Below are 20,874 nucleotides of genomic sequence, written 5' to 3' on the forward strand. Positions count from 1 at the left end.
TTCTTTCAACGACCTAACACAGATGAAGATATTGCGACCGGCATACGGGGGGCAATAACAACAAAAGTTCTCACTTAATTACTAATCATATTGCACCACTCATACCACTTCCACAACAGAAATTGCATAAAGCTGAGCAAACTGCAACCGCTCCAACTCCTCCAGACATGACAGAAATCCCCACCGCACAATTCTATCAAACGAAATCGACCCACAAAAGTCACACCCGTTAACAACCACAGCTAGTTCGCGATAGCGCAATACAACAACTCCATGGAAATTCGTCTTCCAGAGAAAGGGAAAGGGACAAAGAGAGAGAGAGGGTGTAACCTGGACTTCTTGGAGAGGAGCTTGTTCTCGTTGATCTTGCGGCCGCCGCCCTCGGTGGTGTTGCTGGCTCCGTCCTTCCACTTGTCCGGCACTATCACCTGAACCCAAAATTTAGACACCCAATCAGAGACACCCAACACACACGAAATCCGCAGAACGCGATTGATACCACGCTCCGCAGCTGCTTTGTACAAGCAATTCGTTCCCTTCGCCGGAGCGCGAACGGAAGGGCGGGAGCTCGCGAACGCAAGCGATCGCGGAGCAAAAGGGAGCAGATCGAGGACGCTAGGGCAAGCGGAGCGAAAAGGATAACAACAGAGGCGAACCCTAACAGAGGCGTTGCAGAGCTAGAGAGAGAGAGAGAGAGAGAGAGAGAGACCGACCTCGAGCGATGGTGACGGCGACGGCGACGAGCGAAGGATGCAGAGAGATGATCGACGGGGGTAGAGACGAGAGAGCGTCCGACGGCGAGGCGATTGCCGACTGAGAGTTTAAGAGAGGGAGATGGGCAGGCCCAGAGTGTTAATGGGTCGGCCTGACCCTACCCAACCCTAACGAAATCCCAAATTTTAGGGCCATATTCGAAGAAGATTAAGGCCCGACCCCAAAATACCCCAAATTTTAGGGCCGGACCGGATCGGCGCGGGTCGAGCCGGGCCGGGCCGGCCTGGGTTTTATTGACACCCCTAATCTGAGCCCACTTGTATAAAGGGCTGAAGGGTTGCAAGCAATGTTGCGTTGGTAGTTTTGACACATTCCTTGCTTTCAATTTAACCACTATTAATTTGGGAAATGTATTCCGTGTCCCTTTTTGGTTATTTAAAATGTGAGCCAAAAGGAATTTCCATAGGCAGCACAATGGAACCCTCGAAGTTCAATTAATTTTCATTATTCTTTTCTTAATTTTCTGACACCTGAAAGCTTTATTTCATGAAAAGAATAGACAAGGAAAAACCAAAAAGTGCACCTCTGCGATGTCTTTTTCTTTTCTTTTTTTGGGAAAATTTTAAATAAGGATTGGACGTGTTCTCATTTTCTCAAATAAGGACTTGAAGTGAACTTTACGTCAAATAAGGATCTGAAATGCCTTCATTTTCTCAAATAAGGACATGAAGTGAACATTGTCTCAAATAAGGATATGAATTGGCTATCTCAGTCTCAAAAAAGGGCCTAACATTACCGGAGTCGAGGGCATTTTCGTCTTTTAATTTTTTCTTTCTTTCTTTCCTTTTGTGATTTTTCCATAAAAAACAAACTCAAAAAAAAAAACAAGGGGAGGGCCAGCCCTCCCTTGCCTGTGGCCACCGGCCCACTGTGGCCGCCGCCCCATCGCCGGTGGGGTGGCGGCCATGGCCAGCAAGGTCGCCGGCGCTTCAGCAAGGACCGGCAACCACTGCCGAGCAGAGGCAACGGCCTGGTGGCCCTTGCCAGAACCGAGAGGGTTGGGCGACCCTCTCCCAGACAGGGCCGGCGGCCCTTCCGCCGACTTGGGCGAGGACCACCAAGCCCTCACCTCTGGTTGGCGAGGGTCGCCGGCCCTCATTGAAGCACCGGCGACCCTGGCGGCCACAGTGGGCCAGCGACCACAGGTAGGGGAGGGCTGCCAGCCCTCCCAGTTTTTATTTTTTTAAAAAAAATTTCAAAATTTTTAATTTAATTTAATTTATATTTATTTTTAGACGAAAATGCCCTTGATCGGCCGCAAAATTTGGCCGGCTGGCGAGCCGGCAGGGTGAGGCTTTTTTTTGAAATTGTTATAACCACTTCAGGCTCTTATTTGAGAAAAAGGTAGCATTTCAGGTCCTTATTTAACACATAGTGCACTTCAAGTTCTTATTTGAGAAAATGAGAACACTTCGAGTCCTTATTTGGAATTTTTCCCCTTTTTTTTTTTTTACGAGAGAGGCTTGGGGGCCTTTTATTAGCGCAAATATGACGTCAGCAATTTTAATGGGAGTTAAGCATTATCCCTTTGTCTGATCACTAATCCAAGTGACCTCACATCGTGGGCCGTCCTATGTGTCCCGATCAACGACTTGGCGTGAACAAATTTACACAAAATAATGCCAATTTTCTGACAAACAAGAGAGGCTCTCATGGCCACACCGAGTGACGATTCTCTTCCCTTGAGCTCACAACGACAGTGAAGCTAAAACTCGAATCGCATACGCACAGACACTGCTTGCAGTTGCTTGCTTTGATTAGGGCTTCGTCGGAGCTGGAAATGGTAGTCATCAGGATGACGAAGGCCTTGGTCCTCTGAGAAATGTTTGGTCAGCCTCTCTATTGCTAGCAATTTAAAGGATTTATCCTCCGTTGCCGTGCTTCGGCGCCACACAGCGGCTCACGCAATGAGGGATCAGCTTCAGCCGAATAGGTTGTGCCACAGCAGGAGGCGCCGGAGAGACGAAGCCACTGACTCAGCTCGCATAGGTCTAGTAGGTCCTGTAAGATTCAGTGAAGTGTTCAAAATGGAGTTGATGAAAATTCAAGTAACTAAGCAAAACGGCTCATTTCGTACGAAATTGTTCAAGTCAAATTGTCGGTCGTGATATGTAGGATGATCGGGGAAAATTTGACCGCTACATCAGAAATTTCAGGTGAGATCTGGCCAAGAAGACTTGATTGCATTTTCAATCAAAGGTTTAGAACTACATCGGTTCAATAGATATTTAAAATTAAATTTAAATCTGTAATTGGTTTAAGACCGATTGTGTAATTCTTCTCCAGTGAGCTATGGAACCACTGAGATTGGGGTGAAGGAATTCGTTCATGAAAGTTGTTCCCACCAAGACCTCGTACATTCAACTTGATGAGATTTCCTAAAGAAGAAGAGATTGTCCCCCCATGTAGTTATCATCTCATCGCGAAACGACAGATTGGTGGCTAGTAATTTCTTCTTGTGATTGTCCCTCTCAAGTAGTTGCTTATCCATGTGATCAACGAATTCTTGTAAACGCAAAGTCACGATGGACATATGTATAGTAAGGTTCATGCATACATAGTGATTTAGTAACTTTTTTTTTTTTGGTAAGGAAGTGATTTAGTAACTTTGATAAAATGCAAAAATAAAAGTAATGACAGGTAAACTTCAGAATTCGAAATGCTGAAGAACTTGCACTTACACCCCTTGAAAGATCAATGCACACAAGTTACATTATTCTACTAAGCAGTTTGGGATAATTCTTGCTACGTACATCAAGCGTCGATACGCATCCTCGAATTACCGCATGCTAGAATGCCAAATCCGAAAGCTATACATCCTTATTCACCCGCCAGAGCAACAGTATTGTCCCCACCTGATTGAACATAGCTTGAGGAACAGAGTTCAATTCCTGACCTTGGATCATTTGGAAATGAAGCAACGGGCAGCCATTCCTAGTCAATCTGCAGAAACCAAGCTTTCCTTTGATTAAAATTTCAAATAGCTAATTGATTGCAATTTGTCGCCATGAGCGTCATACGAATGAAAAGAAAAGAAAAACATAAGCAAGGCAACTTGTTTTGGATTCATTTTCAAATGCTGCAGCACCAAAATAGGGTTCTAAGTAAATCCACGATGCTCAAGAATATGTGTGCACCACAGGCCTTGTGCTAGTTTAAAAATGTACAGATACAAATGGGGAATAAAGGATCAACTGTCATCTTGAGGGAAAAAGAATGCTCGTTTCTCTCTTCAGTTATAGATTTTACCTGTTCGCTTCCATTTGCACAAACGACACTAAACGATAACAACTATATATAAGCTGTTGGTAGTCCATCTTGTCCATCTAAAGCCAATTTAAAGAGCTTCTCCCTAATATGATGAAGCTGATCTGCAACTCGGCTGATGCTCATCCGACTTCCAGGCACTTCATATGAACAAGCAACTCCAATTTTGAACACCATAATCAAACACTCTTGAAATATGTCTTCACTTTGGGAAAGCTGATGCCAAGAACTATAGGGGCCTAAATTGCTTTCTCTTTCTTGAAGCAGAAATTTGTCCGTAATTTCGAGCATTCGTTCAGGCAATGCTTCCGCGACAAAATTATGAAGAGTGAAATTGTCTCTGAATATGTCATTGGTGGGATTCAACCCTGTGAACAATTCTAGTAAGAGAATGCCGTAACTATAGACGTCACCTTCTCTTGAAACCTCGCATCCCATTACATATTCTGCCACACATTTAGATCGTGGTGTAGGTCAAATTGGAGTGCAAATTATCAAATCAAAATGCAATGTGTATAAGACTATAAGAGTTATCATAAGCTGCCAAACTTCAAACAAGAAACCCATCAATAACCTTTATAGGTGAATAAATTTTCTTGGTTTTAGAGAGAGAGAGGGAGAGAGAGATTACCTGGTGGAGCATAACCAATTGTCCCTCTAAAACCTATTGAGCTCATCGGATTTGCAATGCTGTCAGGGGATGATCCAGGAAGGAATTTCGCCAATCCAAAGTCGCCAACATGTGCAACCATCTCAGCATCTAAGAGGATATTGCTTGGCTTTATATCACAATGAACAATGGGGACGTGGCACTAGTGATGAAGATAATCCAATGCAGAAGCAACATCAATAGCAATATTTATCCTCTGAATGAAATTCAACTTTTTCGGGAGCTCATTTTGATGATATGATGTTGCGTTTGGTTGGAGCCATCGTTCCAAGCTTCCATTGTCCATGAATTCACAGACCAAGGCCTTAAAATCATTTCCTTGATAATCACTACCTGAGCAAACTGTTAGTATCTTCAAAAGATTGCGATGTTTGATGTTCTTTAATGCCTCGCACTCGACTATGAAGCTCTTCAGAGCACCGTGACGGACCAAATGAAGCACCTTCACGGAAATACTAGTTCCATTGTCCCCAAGTATCCCCCTGTAAACAGAACCAAAGCTTCCAATACCGATCAAATTTGTTAAAGAAAAACCTTCGGTTACTTTCAAGAGTGTTCCGTAAGATACGTTCGAATGTGAATCATTCATCGAACTTGAAACCGGTTCATTTACTTTCTTCTTCAACCAACAAACATATATAAAAGTTAGAACAAGAGCTATTCCAAGAACTCCGAAAATAATAGAAGTGGGCAATATCACTATATTGATCTTTTTGCTCTTGGAGCTTTTGGAGATGCAGTTTGGGAGGTGAAATTCTGACAGTCCGCCGCAGAGCTCATTATTCCCAATAATAGAAGTACCGGTTGTGACATTCTAAATTTCGACCCACTTGGTATTTATGAAATGCATAATTTCAATAACGCACTTGTAGTAAATCTCGCCCAAACTTGATCACTCTTGGGATACTAACCAGTAAGGAAAGACTAATCATGGATCTAGATTCATGCGACCATAGAACCTGACCATGGACTGACCTTCGACCATAAGGATTGTTGAGGTGATATTTTGGGCTAATATAGACCGATCTAAGGATAGTCATGGATCGATTTGCGAATGTCGTATAATTGGATCGCGGGTGATTCCGCCTCGCCAGAATACGAAGTTAGCAAACGATCTCAAACCTATTCCAAACGATCGCGTTCTTTAGAACTAGTGATTGATCCTCGCAATTATATAACAATCGAGGTCACCATGGCTCAAGTGGACTTAAACGTGGCTCGATTTAGTATCGACCACGGGTCGAATATACGAATTTTCCTGAAAGCCGCCCGTTAGTTTGAGATAAGCTCAAGTCGCGTTTATTTGAGTTTGGCCATTAAATAGAGACTGAGTTTGGATGTTGAAAATTTTGAAAGTCACGACAGAGTAATTGGACGATGTCGTTATTAACGTGGTCAGCCTCGGATTTGTCCGAATTCGTCAGAAAACTGAAATTTTCACAGGAAGTGACCGTTTTGCCCCTGGGATTTTGTGAAGACCAAGTGTAATGTGAAAAGGGCATTTTGGTCATTTCATACCAACTTTAGAGATATAAATTTTTGGACGATTTTGCCCCTACACTTTTTGTGAAATTCCAATTTTACCCTTGGATATTTTTTGTGAGAGTTGATCTTGATCGTCGATTTTTAGATAAGATTGAATCTTGGCCGTTGGATGGAAAGTTGAGAGGGGGGGTAGGATGGTAAGTTTGGCTTGGGGTAGGACACCAATTATTGGTGTCACTTATATAATTCTTTTCCTCTCTCTTTCTCTCTCTCCCTCTCATTCTCACGCCTCCCTCTCTCTCCCTCTCTTCTTGGCCGAATTCCCCCTCCCTCTCTCCCTCACGTGAAAGTGACCAGCCGGCCACGCCCTTGGCCGCCGCCGCACATACGTCACCGCCGCCGTCCGTTCGTGGTCGCCGTGAGGCAGTCGGCGCCCCTCGCCGCTCGTTGACGCCGCCGTTACTGTTTTTCCCTTGTTCCGTCACCCTTGATTGCTAAATCTAGCTTAGGACTCCGGGTAAGTGATATCCTAAATCTCGCCTAGGATAACGGGTAATTTCGGGTTGGTTCGGGGCCGTTTTAGCGAGTTTTAGGGGTTATTCGTGGAGAAATTAGTGGACTGAGTTGGCTAAGTTGTTTGGATGGATTTGTGATAATTGTAGAGGTGGAATTGAGGTTAGAATGGATTAAGTTGGTGATCGGGATGATTACGAGTTATTATCGAAAATTATTACATAAAAAACGGGCCTAAATGTGATGCTCAGTGATTTTTCTGTGGTGGCTGAGTTGACGTGCTTATTATGGCTGAATTGCGGCGTGCTTATGTTTAAATTACTATATGTAGTGAATCGGAATTTGTGGCATGAGTGCGACGCCCTTGATTGGTGAAAATTGGCCTAGAATATGAAAGTTGTGTTAAATTGAGCTTGTGCAATTGGAATTGATGAATTTGTGGGTTGATGTGGCTTGTTGGTGATTTGAATACTGTGGGTGTCGTGTGCGAGTTGGTCGTATGAAATTGGCATGTGATGTGGCATGCGCGTGATCACTAAAAACCCTGAGGCGTGTACTGTAACATGGGGTCCAGATAAAATGTGGTTTGTTGACGTGTTCGCTTGATCACATAATCCCTGAGGCGTGTACTGTAACGCAGGGAATTGAACCCGTCCTGAGGCGTGCACTATAACGCGGGACGATGCCCGGTATTATCGGAAGACCGCCAACCTGATGCGTTTACGCGAGTTGTGCCGTAGGTGGAGGATGTTGAGCCTGAGGCGTGTACTGTAACGCGGGCAAGAGACATAGCCTGAGGCGTGCACTGTAACGCGGGCTAAGGAGTGTTGTGAAAATGAGATGGTTGTACGTGGACCATGGATCGAAAGTGGACCTAAGGCGTATTTACGCGGGTCAGAAATGAATTGGATGTGTGTGCTCGAGTGAAATGGGAATCGTATGATTTTGTGTTTGTTAGGCGAATGTGAGAATGGAAAGTGTTCGGTTTATCGATGATACATGTGCATACATTGGCCATGTTATGAGGATGAGTGTGTTTTGTGGTGACTGTTTTGTTATCATGATTGGACTAACGTGCAGGGTGGTGCATGTGCCGAGGTAAGGCCAGTGTGCTTGTGAATGTTATAGCATGTCAATTGCTGATTGATTGTGTGCTTGAACATGCCCAGAGATACGTGTTAGCCTAGGTGGGGTTTAGGGTTTCGTTTATTGAGACTTGTCTCATAGTTGTATAATAAACATTTTCAGAACCCCGGCCTGGACCATGAATCCTTCACCGCCACCGCCTCAGCGTTTTGGCATACCCATGCACACCGATCATGCAGTAGTAGAGTTCCCTATAGATGACAATATGGCTTGGATTAAGCACACCATAGTAGTCTGGGTAGATATAGGACAACCCCTTTGGCAAGCCCATACTTATACAGCCCGGTGTTTCCGGGAGGGTATGGACGAGTTCGGTCCGGTTCGTGGTTTCGATGCCCTTTTCGATGGAGTGGGAGATTGGGATCCATCGGCTATACCTCCTCCTGATGGTGAGATGACCAGCCTCGATACTAGCCTCGCACAGTCAGGTCATCAGCCTATACTTGCAGAACCCGAACCCACGGTGGCTGAGCCTGAACCGGAGCCGGAAGAGTCACAAGCAGGGTTCGATCCGATGGACGTGGATTTAGAAGAAGAGGAGCCCGAAGAAGAACCTGAGGGAGAACCCGAGGAGGAACCGGAAGAAGAGCCAGAGGAAGAACTCGAGGAAGAACCGGAGGAGGAGCAAGAAGAAGAGGAGCTGATTGAGGTCCCATTGGAGTCGGGAGATGAAGATAATCCGATTGAGATTGAGGCGGATTCTGAGTCTTCAGAGGAGCAGGTGGATCAGGGAGAGTCAGATTCAGGTTCTGGGGAGACCGACTTAGAGTGGACACCGTCTAGAGGCCGTAGGGGTTAGTTAGGGGTAGGGTAACCCTTTTTGAAGTGCCCCTTTTTGGAGTTAGTATATACCCAGACTACTGGTCCCTTTTGATGTTGGTGGTGCAAACTTTAGAAGCCGGTTTGCGCGTATAATATGTTTATGGTGAATATGGTGGGTGTAATGAAGTGGTTAGTTGCTGATTGTGATGGATTGTAATGGATTGTAATGGATATTGTATATATCGCGGTGTAATTTAGTGCTTGGTGGTTTGGTGATTTGTCTCTCCCTATTACCCCATGATTATATTGTCAGGGTTTATGTTCTCGTTTCCGTCGTGTTCGAACTCTGATGTGTTGGTTTGGGTCGGCGACGTTTCCTGGGACGTCGCACTAATTCGACTGAGCTTGAGGTGTCGCACGCTTGTCGGAGTTCGGGGCGTGACACCGGTAACATTCTCAAAGATTCCTCCACGTGGTAACATGCCTTCAAATTTATTGTAGGATAAATTTAGAAGTTTCAAGGAATGAAATACCGCTAAGAATGCTGGAATTTGACTCGACAAATTATTGCGTGAAAGATCAAGTTCTTCAATGCCTCCTAACCATATGATTGATTGAGGAATGGACCCGTGAAAAAAGTTGCCCCCCATCCTCAATGATGTCAATGTAGTGCAGTCACCCAAACTACTTGGGATTTCACCTACCAACAAATTGTCTGAGATGTCCAACTCAGTCAAAGCTGACCTATAAGCTGTGGGGGTATGGCACCACTAAGATTGTTATTAGACAGAACAAGCAGATCAAGAGACCGGCAATTTGATAGATGCGACGGAATTTGCCCATGAAAGTTGTTCCTACCAAGATCTAGTTGAATCAACTTGGTTAGATTTTTTAAAGAAGATGGGATAGTCCCTCCCAGGTTGTTATCACTCAAAACCAGTACTGCTAGATTTTGTAGATTCCCCAAATTTGAGGGGACGACACCCGAAAGCTGGTTACGACACATCGATAACACGTTCAGGTTGACCAAATTCCCGATTTCTTCTGGAATTTCACCAGATATCTGGTTTTGATTCATAACAAGCGTTGTAAGAGTAGTGGATAAATTACTTATGCATTTGGGTAACACCTCATGAAACTTGTTCGCGCCAATAAACACACTCCACAATTTGGTGCTATTAGTTAATGAGCAAAGGAAGCTCAAGTCTTCAAGTTTTCCACTTCCAAGCTGATTAGTAGAAATTTGAAGCGTTTCAAGCTCATACAAATTTTCCAAAGATGGTACTTTCCCGGAAAATCTGTTAACATCTCCGTTCGTTTGGCGGAAAATATTCTCCTTTTGGAAAATATTTTCCCGGAAGTCATTTTTCTGGAAAATGTTTTTCCGGAACATAATTTTCCGGTGTTCAGCGACCAATATGAAAAAGTTTCGGAAAATATTTTTCGCTGGTGGCCGGCGACGGCGGCGGCCCGGCGACCGGCGACGGCGGCGGCCACGCGACCGGCGGTGGCGGCGGGCGACGGCGGCGGCAGCCCGGCGGCCGGCTACCTTAGTGAAGAAGAAGAAGAAGCTCCGGAAAATGATTTCCGCTTTTGAAGAAGCGGAAGTCATGTCATTTTCCATAGACTTAGGCTATTTTGTGAGGGGGGGAAGGAAAATATTTTCCCATGGAAAACGTTTTCCGCCCCCCGAACACCGAAAAACCCGGAAAATATTTTCCGGGAGAATATTTTTCACCAAACGAACAGAGCCTAAGTTGTAGATCATTTAGCTTTGTGCAATTCGATATCGATGGAGGAATCGGCCCCTCAAGTTGGTTCACGCCAACACTAAAAAATTCAAGATCTGGGAGATTGATGCCTATGCTCACAGGAAGAGTCCCTTGTATCCGGTTGTATCCACCATCAAACACAAGTAGCGTAGAAAGATTGAGTAGCGAAGATGGAATAGTACCTGACAATATGTTTCCTCCAAAGGTAATGACTTGCAAGTCCGTCAGGTGGCCTAGAACTTGGGGAATGCTCCCGCCCAAGTTGTTCAGGGTTAAATATAGTCGCTCTAGTGACGATAAGTTGCCAATGGAGGAAGGCACACTCCCAGTGAGATGATTACTATACAAAGTTAAAAGCCGTAGCTTGGATAATGAACCGACTTCCGCAGGAATTTCTCCAGTCAGTTGGTTATATTGAAGGAAGAGGCTGACAAGATTAGAGCAAGATGATATGTATTTGGGAATTTCACCGATCAATGAATTGTTGTCTAGTCGTAATTCACGAAGGTGTCGCAGCTGGCCCACTTGCGGAGGGACTTCATGATCGAGACTGTTGTTTTGGAGCCGCGTTTGCCTTAGGAAGCTGAGATTCCCAATATGAGGAGAGATTGATCCAGAGAGTCCTTGTGATTGCAAGTCTAGGACTGTGACCCTCCGATGTCACTGGCCACACGAAATGCCATACCACTAACAAAATCCAATGGTATTGTTCCATGAGTTGAGCACGCCAAAAGGATCTTCCGTTATGTCGGCCTTAAATGCGAGCAGAGCGAGTCTGTCTGTTTCGTTGGTGGTGGAGGAGACTTGGTTAAAGCACAGTGCGAGAGCAATATCAAGAAGCAAGTGGCACGACAGAAACTTTGCAGAACTAATGCTTACGAGTTTCATGACTCAGAGCCCAAGGAAGCCGGTAGAAATGGAAGGAAGGCAAGAAGAAACAAAAGGATCGGTGCTAACGGACGATGTTCGGGACAACTTTTTGAAGCACTTCTCTTCTTTTTCCCCCTCACTAATTTTTCCTGCAACAAAGTCAGGACCATGAGTACATCATTCAGTGCCTCAATGGTAAAATAAAGAGATGGTTGAAATAAGTGGTGTTGACTCAGTAGTCATTGAACAGCAAAGACCGCCATTCCCATCTTCCACTATGGGCTCACGGTCAAAAGACCACTTTATTACACGCAAGAAGGCATTCATAAAGATGCCGTATTTGTTAAGTTCATATTGGTGGAACACGACCAGGTCAGGTCAGGAGAATAAGAATACCACATTTGAAACAAAGCACACGATTCATTGTTGAAAAATGGACAATATCGCAGACTAATGTCATCTAAGCTCGATTAGTGTTGGCGTGATGGGTGTTGGTCCTCCTATTTGGGAGGTTGGCGTGATTGGTGCTGGTCCTCCAATTTGGGAAAAAATTATGTAGATTTTGTTTGATTTCTGTAATTTTGGGGAATTGCCTATTTTGGCTTTAGGTTTTCTCATTGTCTTCCTTTCCTATACTTCATCAATAAAAATGGCAGTCCCTCTCTCAAAGACAATACAACGAAAAACTTTGAAAGAGGATTACCCGAGGACGTAGGCACATTGCCGAACCTCGTTAAATCGTGTCTTCTTATCTAATTTCTTCAATTAGTCAGTCAAGAGTCCTCATAAAATGGCTAAGGAAAAGGAGTTTCCTACAGTTTGATATAACATTTGAAGGCCAACAGAAAAATAGGATGAGATTAGCATTACTGAGGAAGCGCATATCATCATCAACTACAGAAAAAACAGAAAAGTAGCAGGTTTGCATTATCACAGCCCTTGTGACTTGACATCTTTGAGGACGAGAGGTTGGACCTTACACAGCAACAGCCATTGTGGAGCTCGCCTGAGGATGATATTTTCTTCAGAGCCGGTGTAATTGCCTGTGTTTTGATATTCTAGGCTTGTGGAGCTCGCCTGAGGATGATCATTGGTTTTGTCGTTTGAGCCAACTCGTGTATGAAGAGTCATCGTTTTTTTTTTGGTCGAAATATGAAGAGCGATCTTGAGTTGGAAGTTTTTGACCCGTTTCTTGCTTTCAAATCAGGGAAGTTGTCCAATCAGTTCTTAACCTATTGTACGGATTTCAATTCAGTTCTAAATTTTTCAATTTTATCAATTTAGTCATAAACATTTTTGCGTAATTTCAATATAGTCATTCCAGCAAATTTTCGCCGAAAACTATTGACCTGACAGTCTGCCACGGCCGGCGATGACCGGACTGTCATGTTAGCGATTTTCGGTGAAAATTGATCGAAATGACTACTTAGTTTAGGACTAAATAGACATCCGTACAATAAGTTTAGGACTGATTGGGTAATTTTTTCCTTTTTGTTTTTTTGGTCTATTCAATGTGATTTTCGACTCTGAGGTAAATATGACCATTATTAATTTAGGAAATGCATTCCGAGGTTTTTCTTTTTTGGTTATTTTAACTCATCGTTGACAAAGAGTGAGCCGAAAAAAGAAATCCACAGACACAGCAGAGTTGAACCCTCATAGTTAATTTACTTTTCCATCAATCTTCCCTAATTTTCTGGCAAAAGAATAGCCAAGAAAATAACAAAAAATACACACCTCTACAAATTTTTCTTTAAGAGAAAGGCTTGGAGGCCTTCTATTAGACAACACATTCTCAGGCTCTTCGAGCAATTACGTACGTGATTTTAGGTTTGATTGCTTTCGCTAAAAAGGACCGGCTAAAGTTAAACGATATTCCGCTATCGATTCTCATGTAACATGATTTCGACTCGAGAGCATCACTCTAGAAAAATTTCGCTTTACATCGACCGCGAACCTCATGTTCTGGCCATTCGGTCCCAGTTCTTGCTATTCAAATTTCTCTACAAGCAACACTTTTGGCCTCTACGGCAAAGATGAGAAGGCTAGAACACAACCCTTGAGTCCTATCGACTCTAATGCTTTCGCGTCTGATCGGTTGTCGGAGGACTATTTCTCTGCTCGATTTTGTGCATTTGAAGATGACGAGTGATGAGCGTTTTGCTGGGTTGAATAATGCATCCAAGACTTGAGCACATCATATGCTGTGAACCCAATGGCCACTGAAGGCACCACCTACAAAATATCCCCCAAACATATGCATATGAACATTCAGCTCGAAACTATATTATTCATCGCAGGTACATATGTCTTCACACTATAAAAGTCTGCGTGGACGGATTGATGTAACGAGAGCTTGCCTTGATGTAATTGATGCTTAAACCGGCATATAATTGTCTCCACCCTTGATTGCGAACAATGTTCGAAAGCCCCTCTACAGTGTTCTTGGACCGGGTATTGCCCAGTACCACATTCTCAGCCTGAAAATTTGAATGCAGCAAACATTGTTGAGCCTGATAGACAGAGTTGATGTGCATGTTGATTTGTGGGTTAGTTTTTCTTTTTTCCCTATTTTCTTGACAAGGAGATGGAGACATCAAACATTGAGCATTTTATCACGGATTGGTTGTTGTCGATGTCAGAGTTACCTGCATTTGTCGCCTCACGACGTCCAACGGATACGTGAATGTCTGCCCGAACAACCCTGCCAAAGCGCCACAGGAGAGGTGCATCGCGATCGAAGCTTGACAATCCTCAGGAATCTTGAGCTTGAGCTCCTTGTAGATGTAGTACTTCAAGCCGGCATACGGAAGAATCCCAATCAATGTTGGACCTGCATGGCACATCATATGAGAAACGCGAAATGATTAGGACGACCGATCATGTCTCGTGGTGACTACCTTGTCACAGGGATGTACCTATGCCTCGATAGAAAGCGCGCACTCCGCCTTCTCGATAGACGTCCCTGAAGATATCGCGAAGCCTCTGGTGTCGAGGTCGAGAATGAGGATTTTCACTAGAATATGAACCCATCACCTGGCCAAACAGAGCAAATAAATTTGCCAGGAAAATTTGTTACAGATAACGTTCATGGTAAGGTTTTGAAATCTGCTCGACCCCATGACAGGTTCGATGATATGAAGAGGACCCGAAGGGAAGATACGCTCTGATTCTGCTCGAAATTGAGCCTAGCTAACAGAAATTGGACCGGATCGAGTTCTCGTGCTAAGGAGCTCGTCCTTCCCTTTTTTTTTTCCCTTCTGTCATTTGCTTGTTTTGCCTATTGCTGACCTGATAAGCGAGCTTCGTTCGAGCCAGATCCAAGGGATATGTACACAATACAGCCGTTCCTCCGGAGGCAGAGCCCGCTAGGAGGTCGATAAAAGGCCCCGTCCCGAACGAGGGACAGTTATCCAAAATCCAACCCCGGTATTGCTCATACGTCATGTACTGTAGCGCCGCATACGGGACTACCCGGATGACGCTCGCCCCGTTTCCTCTACATTTATTATGGAGAATTATAAATACCATGTAGAATGACTGAATGAACAGAGTTTCAAGAAAAATCACATGAAACAGAGAAATGCGCCTCACTTGTATAGCCCTTGAACACCTTCATGCCCGAGGATCTTCTTAAAGGACTCGTACACACCAATGGAATGAAATCCTTCAGTTCTGGTCTAAACACAAAACAAACATTATCATCATACAAGGAATTAAACTTCCCAAGAGAATTGAAGGGACACTGATCGGTTCATTATGTTCATCTTATGTTGATTCTTATCCTTTTCCACCCCAAGAGACACCTTGAATGGAAAAACAAGCCACTAAAATCTTGTCCTTGGTACACATTGCAATATTAAACACCCCAAAGAACCAGAAGAAGCTTATTCCAGGAAAATAAATGAATATATCAAGAAGTACCTGTAAGAGAATTTTAATTCTTTCAAGGGGTGCAACAGCAGTCTTGGCAAAAGCACCAGCAGCACCTCCAGCAATCAATTCCCTCACACAAACTGGCAAAGCATCAACAAAGCAGACAGGAGGAGGGCGGTTGCTGCACCAGGTACGAGATTGGAACGAGGTTGTTGTAAGCTAAAAGAGAGGGAGAGAAAAGGGGGAAGATGAAGCGTGAAGTCGGCTGGTTAGAGAGGGGGGGAGGAAGAAAGCGAGACGTCTTCTCTTTCTTTCTTTTGTTTGGGCCCCTTGTTGGGGTTCTTTACCACTTCTTCCCCCTCTTAACATGTTGTTTGAATTGGGATCTTCCGCTTTGTTCGATTTGCACGATCAAATTTCCATCACGGGCCTTTAGACCTTACTCAGTTCCGTCTACTTCCTAGCATAAGCCCTCATGAAGAGAATCAAGAACCCCTCCTTATCGATCTTTGCCAGGCTCTAATCAAGGTCGTCACCCTACCGATCGAAAATTGCCGGAGTTGTGAGATGTATGCCACACGATGGCAACGAGCCATGTTTTTTGATAATGGTCAGGATTGGGTAATGGGCTCTCTCTTTCTCTTAAGCGTAGGCGACGACATTAGTATCGATTGTGGATCAAGGTTTCGCGATTTGTTGAGTGAGCAATCTATGCGATGTTTCGCGAGCACCTAATAATCTCTCATCCAACCGGGCCTCTGGAAGGACGACAATGGGGGTTACCCAACAGCTTGGGCTTTCACCGTGAGCCTCTACTGTTGGCACTGGTAGATTTGCTTTTTAACTGGAGGCCCATCTCACTCCATTTTCTGAATTTTTATGCCCAGCATTTTTCACACCTTCATGCTGGAAAATGGTATGTCAAACGGAAAATTCTGGGGAAAAAACAGGAAATATTATATCATTTTAGGCCTAATTTCAAAAAAAAACACCAACTTTCACTTAAATCCAAAATCTGGCCCGAACAATTTGAAAATTTCACATCACGGGAACAAATTTGAGATTAGAGTAAAAGATGGTACTTTTTATTAAGAAAAAAGAAGTTCGAATCAAAATTATCACTCAAGATAAAGTTTATGTTTTTTTTTTTTGAATTACTCCTATCATTTTATGTTTGCCAAAAAATGCCACATGCATATGTCAGTGGGCTTTTCCCAATTATTCCTTTATTTATGGAAATCTTCAATTGGCGATCATCTGACAGAGATGCTCTGGTGATCCTCCCGACCTGCTAAAATCTCTCATTTGATACGACCTTATGCCGCTCCCCATCCCCAAACTGCTTCGCCACATCTTTTGCCTACAGGCACCTCAAAACTATTTTGTCCAACAACATCAAGCCATCCGTTCTTTCGTACCTCTTTCTTCGAAATAAGAGAGCAGGCATGGCTGACCCAAATTGCGAAAGCAATCGATTTTAATTTGTCCATGTCGTTTCGGCGCTTTTTTTCTAATCGAATTTCCATCCCTTTAATTTATCCGATCAAGTAACCGTTCTACTTGCACAAATTTTCTAATCAGGTCCCTCCAACGTCAAATCCGATCAAAATTCAATTGAAGTACTCTGTCAGATGATGTCGTAATGTGAATGGAAAATATCGTGAGCATCCACATTGGCTAAATTTAATCCACATCATACTTTAGCAGGGTTTATATTATTAAAATTTTCCACTCACGTCCACACGGTGACGTGACATACGCATATTTCATCCGCATCATATTTTGGTGTCGAACGATCGATGACCAAGTGTTGACTGAGTGTAGGGGGATTTCGGGCTGGGAGCTTCGATTGAAAAAATTTAGAAAAATAAAAGGATGTAATGGACCAATCAAAAGCATATTTATTTACTGCGAAAGTAAGGTGGCATTTTCGAACAAAAAAAAAAAGTAAGGTGGCATCATCTATTGAGTTGCTTTACCCCTACCAGTCTGTGAGAAAAAAAAAAAGTCGACCCCACAATTGTATGATTGCATCATCAAAAATTGAAATCGCCATCTTTGGTTTTATTAACTAACTCCATCATATGAAAGGCCCTGCAGTTTCTGACCTATCTCGGAGATCTGATTCTCTTTTCTTGAGCAAGAGGAGGGTGGAGGGAATAAATGGTGTCTGCAACTTTTGATCTCTTTCTTCCTGTTCTAGGAGTAAGGCCGCAGCCATCAGATAAAAAGGAGTCGTCCCATTTCACCATTTCTAAACTCCACGGCACAAAACAACAGCTAATAAGAATTGCTTTCTTTCAGAGATTTATTGGTTATTCATGAGGTTAACTCCTGCAGGGAGCTTCTCAGAAAAAGATTCTTCCATGGAACAGTATCTTTAAGACTGATCACAGAGAGAGAGAGAGAGAGAGAGAGAGAGTAGTTGACTCGCCTTGTGTTGAAAGGAAAAATATTTGATTTCTTCTAGGGAGAGAGAGGGAGAGAGAGAGAGAGAGAGAGAGAGAGCTGATTTCACAATCTTTTGAGTTGTCCAATGGAGGAGGAGGAACTGATAGCTCCCCCGGCCTTTTCTTCCCAGCTATGTAAGCTAGAGCGACTTTGCTTGTAGAAGGAAAGAAGATATCTCCACTCCAACCCACCAATGGCAGAGAAGCAGGTTCAGAGAGAAAAACACTACAAGGAAAAATATATTTGACATGGGAAACTTTTGATTGCTTTTCGGGAACTGGGCTCTTTTGACGACTTCCGTTGTAGATATATATACTCTGTCGATCGTCATCATCCGTCTGCCTTCCGCATCCGCATCGAAGCCGACCCTTTTGCTAATCATCATCTTCATCATCGCTGGCCGAAGCAAGGGAAAGAAAAGATCAGAAATTCCCATCATTGGAGATCGAGACTGAGAGAGCGAGAGTGGAGTAGAGAGTAGGGATGATGATGAAGGGAAGTTGTGTGGCGCTCGTGTTGGTTCTGCAGTTGCTGAGTGGGGTCTTCGCAAGAAGCTCGATCTTTGCACGTAATGGTGATGATCGTCACGGTGCTGCTCTTCATCAAACTGGTTAGCTAACTTCGCCTACGCCTCACTCTTTGCTTTGCGATGAAACCCAGTTCACATGTCATGGTCATCTCTTTAGTGAGATCTAGTTGCCCCGACACATCTTCTTCATCCTGAATCGAATTCTCGTATCCACCATAGACGCGAGCATTACTGACCCGTCTTACCATATGTTCAATAATGGCCGAGCAGAGACCGATCCGGAGATACTTCCATCTTCAAAGCACCCAGGGACCTTATCAGACAGAGCGCAAGAGAGGAGCAGTGAACAAGAAGAAGAAGAAGATAGGAATCAAATGGGAGCGAGCAAGATCGGGTCGAGCCCGCCGAGGTGCAAACACAAGTGCTACGGTTGCACGCCCTGCGAAGCCACACAAGTCCCGGCCACCCACAACGAGCACGCCCATGTCAGGGTCCAATACACCAACTACGAGCCCGAGGGTTGGAAGTGCAAGTGCGGCCCTTCCCTGTATATCCCTTGACCCCTCCATAGAGAAAAAAACACGGAGATTTCTCCATTTTCTTTGCTTCAAAGTTGGCGTAATTGCTTGCGTACTGATATTCTAGGCTTGTGGAGCTGACCTGAGGATGATCATTGGTTCTGTCATCTGAACCGACTTATGTCTAAAGAGCTGAAAGTTTGCAAGCGACCTTGAGTTGGTAGTTTCGACATGTTTCTTGCTTTCAATTGAATGTGGTTTGCGACTCTGAGGTAAATATAACCATTATAAATTTGAAATTGCAATCTCGGATCCAGCCACAAGTGAACTCATTCGATTGATTACTACTAACATGAAGTTGCAATGTTCAGTCGGCCTCCCTCCCTCCCTCCCTCTCTCTCTCTCTCTCTATTTGTTGTGCTTCGGCGCCATGCTATTAGGGTCATGACTCAATTGCACTTTCATGACGTGTTTTAGGACTTCCAGTGAACATATCTTTTTTTTTTTTTAAGGGGAAGGCTTGGAGGCCTTTTATTAATATTGAAGGGAGTTAGATCTGATCGTTGTGCAAATGACGGCACATTCTCACATTCTTGTAGCAATTACGTACGTGATTTCAGGTTTCATTGCTTTCGCTAAAAAGTAAAGAGGACGAGCTAAAGATCAAATGGCCGTTAAAAGAATTAGAAATAGCAATGTCGGATCCACCCACAAGTAAACTCCTTTGATCGAGAAAATATACCTATCTGAAGTATGAACCAGCTCGCGTAACCGAGAGAGAAAATATTGGATAGATACAATGATGTGATGTATTGACCAGAACTACTGAACCTGTACACCTTAATGTTACCCAGAATGAGTCACAATTGCCAGCAATTCGAAGGATTCACCCTCCGTTGCCGTGCTTTGGTGCCACACCGCAATTCGTGCAGCGACGGATCAGCTTTAGCCGGATATCGTTGTGCCACGTCGGGAGGCATCGGAGAGAAGAAGCCACCGGGTCAGCTCGCGCTGGTCCATTAGCTCCTGTAAGATTCGGTGAAGTGTTCAAAATGGGGTTGGTGTTGAAGGAGAAAAGAATTTTAACACTAACATGAAAAGAAGGAAAGAAAAGAAGAAACGGAAATAAATATGAAAATTCAAAAAACTAAGCAAAACGGCTAATTTTGTCTGAAATTGTTCATGCCGAGTTATTGGCCGTGACACTTAGGACGGCTAAGGAAAACTTGACTGTCATGTCAGAAATTTCAAGCGAGATCTGACCGAGAGGACCTGACTGCATTTTCAATCGAAGGTTTAGAACTATATTGATTCGATAGAAAATTTTAAAACTGAATTTATATCCGTTTAATATGTTTAGGATTGGTTGTGCAGTTCTTCTCCTGTGGGGGTATGGTACCTTTGAGATTAGGATGAAGGAATTTGTCCATTTAGTAACTTTACCTGTAATATCCTGAAAATTCGACACATTTTGGTTAGGGGTGAGCAACTTGGACCGCCCAAACCGAGATCGGACCAGACCGGACCGGACCAATGAGTTTGGTCCGGTTCTCGGGACTATCGGTCCGATTCCCGGTTCCTAAAAGCGGAACCGGTTTCCGGGCGGTCCGGTTCTCGGTTCCAAGGGGGAACCGGACCGGACCAGACCTACTATTTAATATATATTTTTATTATTTTTTTCTTTAAAAAAATTAATAAAATATGAACTAAACTCTAAGTGAACTTCATTATCATAAATTCACTGATAAAAAATAGTAAAATGTGAATTAAACCCTAAGTGAACTTCATTGACATAAATTTATTGACAAAAATTAGTAAAATGTGAACCAAACCTTAAGTGTTTGACAAAAAAAAAACCCTAAACTCTAAGTAACCGGTTCCATTGGACCGGACCGGAATCGGACCGAACCGGGAACCGCTCACTCCTAATTTTGGTGATATATGAAATGGTGATTTCATCGATTGCTCTATTAGTAATTCTCGCTCTGGCCTGAAGATACTAACCAAAGGGGAAAGGCTACTGAGGATTTATTTCTAAAAGCCGCCCGTTAGTTTGAGATTTATTATAATTGCGATTGATCGATTTCAGCCACGAATTACGATCCGATTTTAGTGTCGAATCTTCAAGGATTTACGGATCGAACCATAGGACGTCGCCTCGTAATATTACGAGTTTGCTTACGAAAGTTTCAAAAATTGGACATAGTGAGACACGTGTCAATCAAGGAAGAATTTGGGGAC

The 20,874-nt window shown here is 43.7% G+C and overlaps 5 protein-coding genes across 5 annotated transcripts in view; 1 reads left to right on the forward strand and 4 right to left on the reverse strand.

Moving 5' to 3' along the window:
* Positions 1–17,553, reverse strand: part of LOC115678252 (uncharacterized) — a 54,466-nt gene extending 36,913 nt beyond the window's left edge. Inside the window, exon 1 of the mRNA XM_056311951.1 lies at positions 17,523–17,553. The gene's annotated coding sequence lies outside the window, so the exon portion shown is untranslated. The remainder of the gene's footprint in view (positions 1–17,522) is intronic.
* LOC115666946 (probable LRR receptor-like serine/threonine-protein kinase At3g47570) lies at positions 4,030–5,464 on the reverse strand. Its single transcript, XM_030588583.2, has 2 exons — positions 4,673–5,464; positions 4,030–4,487 (listed from the first exon to the last, which is right to left on the reverse strand). Exons 1-2 carry the CDS (start codon positions 4,791–4,793, stop codon positions 4,066–4,068), a joined length of 543 nt encoding a protein of 180 aa, XP_030444443.1. The 5' UTR covers positions 4,794–5,464; the 3' UTR covers positions 4,030–4,065.
* Positions 4,854–5,300, reverse strand: LOC115666945 (probable LRR receptor-like serine/threonine-protein kinase At3g47570). Its single transcript, XM_030588582.1, has one exon. It carries the CDS (start codon positions 5,298–5,300, stop codon positions 4,854–4,856), a length of 447 nt encoding a protein of 148 aa, XP_030444442.1.
* LOC115678359 (mitochondrial carrier protein CoAc1-like) lies at positions 13,120–17,980 on the reverse strand. The gene is made up of 8 exons (XM_056311662.1): positions 17,903–17,980; positions 15,184–15,354; positions 14,854–14,939; positions 14,551–14,758; positions 14,178–14,295; positions 13,908–14,092; positions 13,620–13,739; positions 13,120–13,494 (listed from the first exon to the last, which is right to left on the reverse strand). The coding sequence occupies exons 1-8, from the start codon at positions 17,978–17,980 to the stop codon at positions 13,369–13,371; spliced, it is 1,092 nt and encodes a 363-aa protein (XP_056167637.1). The 3' UTR covers positions 13,120–13,368.
* LOC130138291 (EPIDERMAL PATTERNING FACTOR-like protein 3) lies at positions 17,630–18,843 on the forward strand. Its single transcript, XM_056311952.1, has 2 exons — positions 17,630–18,196; positions 18,386–18,843. The coding sequence occupies exons 1-2, from the start codon at positions 18,070–18,072 to the stop codon at positions 18,673–18,675; spliced, it is 417 nt and encodes a 138-aa protein (XP_056167927.1). The 5' UTR covers positions 17,630–18,069; the 3' UTR covers positions 18,676–18,843.
* Positions 18,844–20,874: the final 2,031 nt, after the last annotated feature.

This window comes from Syzygium oleosum, unplaced genomic scaffold (assembly GCF_021117445.2).
Source record: "Syzygium oleosum isolate NSW1041296 unplaced genomic scaffold, Sole_v2.1 Sole_v2.05, whole genome shotgun sequence".
NCBI classification, from domain to species: domain Eukaryota; kingdom Viridiplantae; phylum Streptophyta; class Magnoliopsida; order Myrtales; family Myrtaceae; genus Syzygium; species Syzygium oleosum.

What these genes read in the sequence shown, in the direction of transcription:
- LOC115666946 (XM_030588583.2), bottom strand. Translation starts at nt 4,793, where the DNA reads ATGGTTGCACATGTTGGCGACTTTGGATTGGCGAAATTCCTTCCTGGA. An exon ending in AATTGGTTATGCTCCACCAG is followed by an intron (nt 4,488 to 4,672) that starts GTAATCTCTCTC and finishes AATGTGTGGCAG; the next exon opens with AATATGTAATGGGATGCGAG.
- LOC130138291 (XM_056311952.1), top strand. Translation starts at nt 18,070, where the DNA reads ATGATGATGAAGGGAAGTTGTGTGGCGCTCGTGTTGGTTCTGCAGTTG. An exon ending in TGCTGCTCTTCATCAAACTG is followed by an intron (nt 18,197 to 18,385) that starts GTTAGCTAACTT and finishes ATGGCCGAGCAG; the next exon opens with AGACCGATCCGGAGATACTT.
- LOC115678359 (XM_056311662.1), bottom strand. Translation starts at nt 17,980, where the DNA reads ATGATGAAGATGATGATTAGCAAAAGGGTCGGCTTCGATGCGGATGCG. An exon ending in GGATGATGACGATCGACAGA is followed by an intron (nt 15,355 to 17,902) that starts GTATATATATCT and finishes CCTCTCTTTTAG; the next exon opens with CTTACAACAACCTCGTTCCA. An exon ending in GAACGAAGCTCGCTTATCAG is followed by an intron (nt 14,296 to 14,550) that starts GTCAGCAATAGG and finishes CTGTTTGGCCAG; the next exon opens with GTGATGGGTTCATATTCTAG.
- LOC115666945 (XM_030588582.1), bottom strand. Translation starts at nt 5,300, where the DNA reads ATGAATGATTCACATTCGAACGTATCTTACGGAACACTCTTGAAAGTA.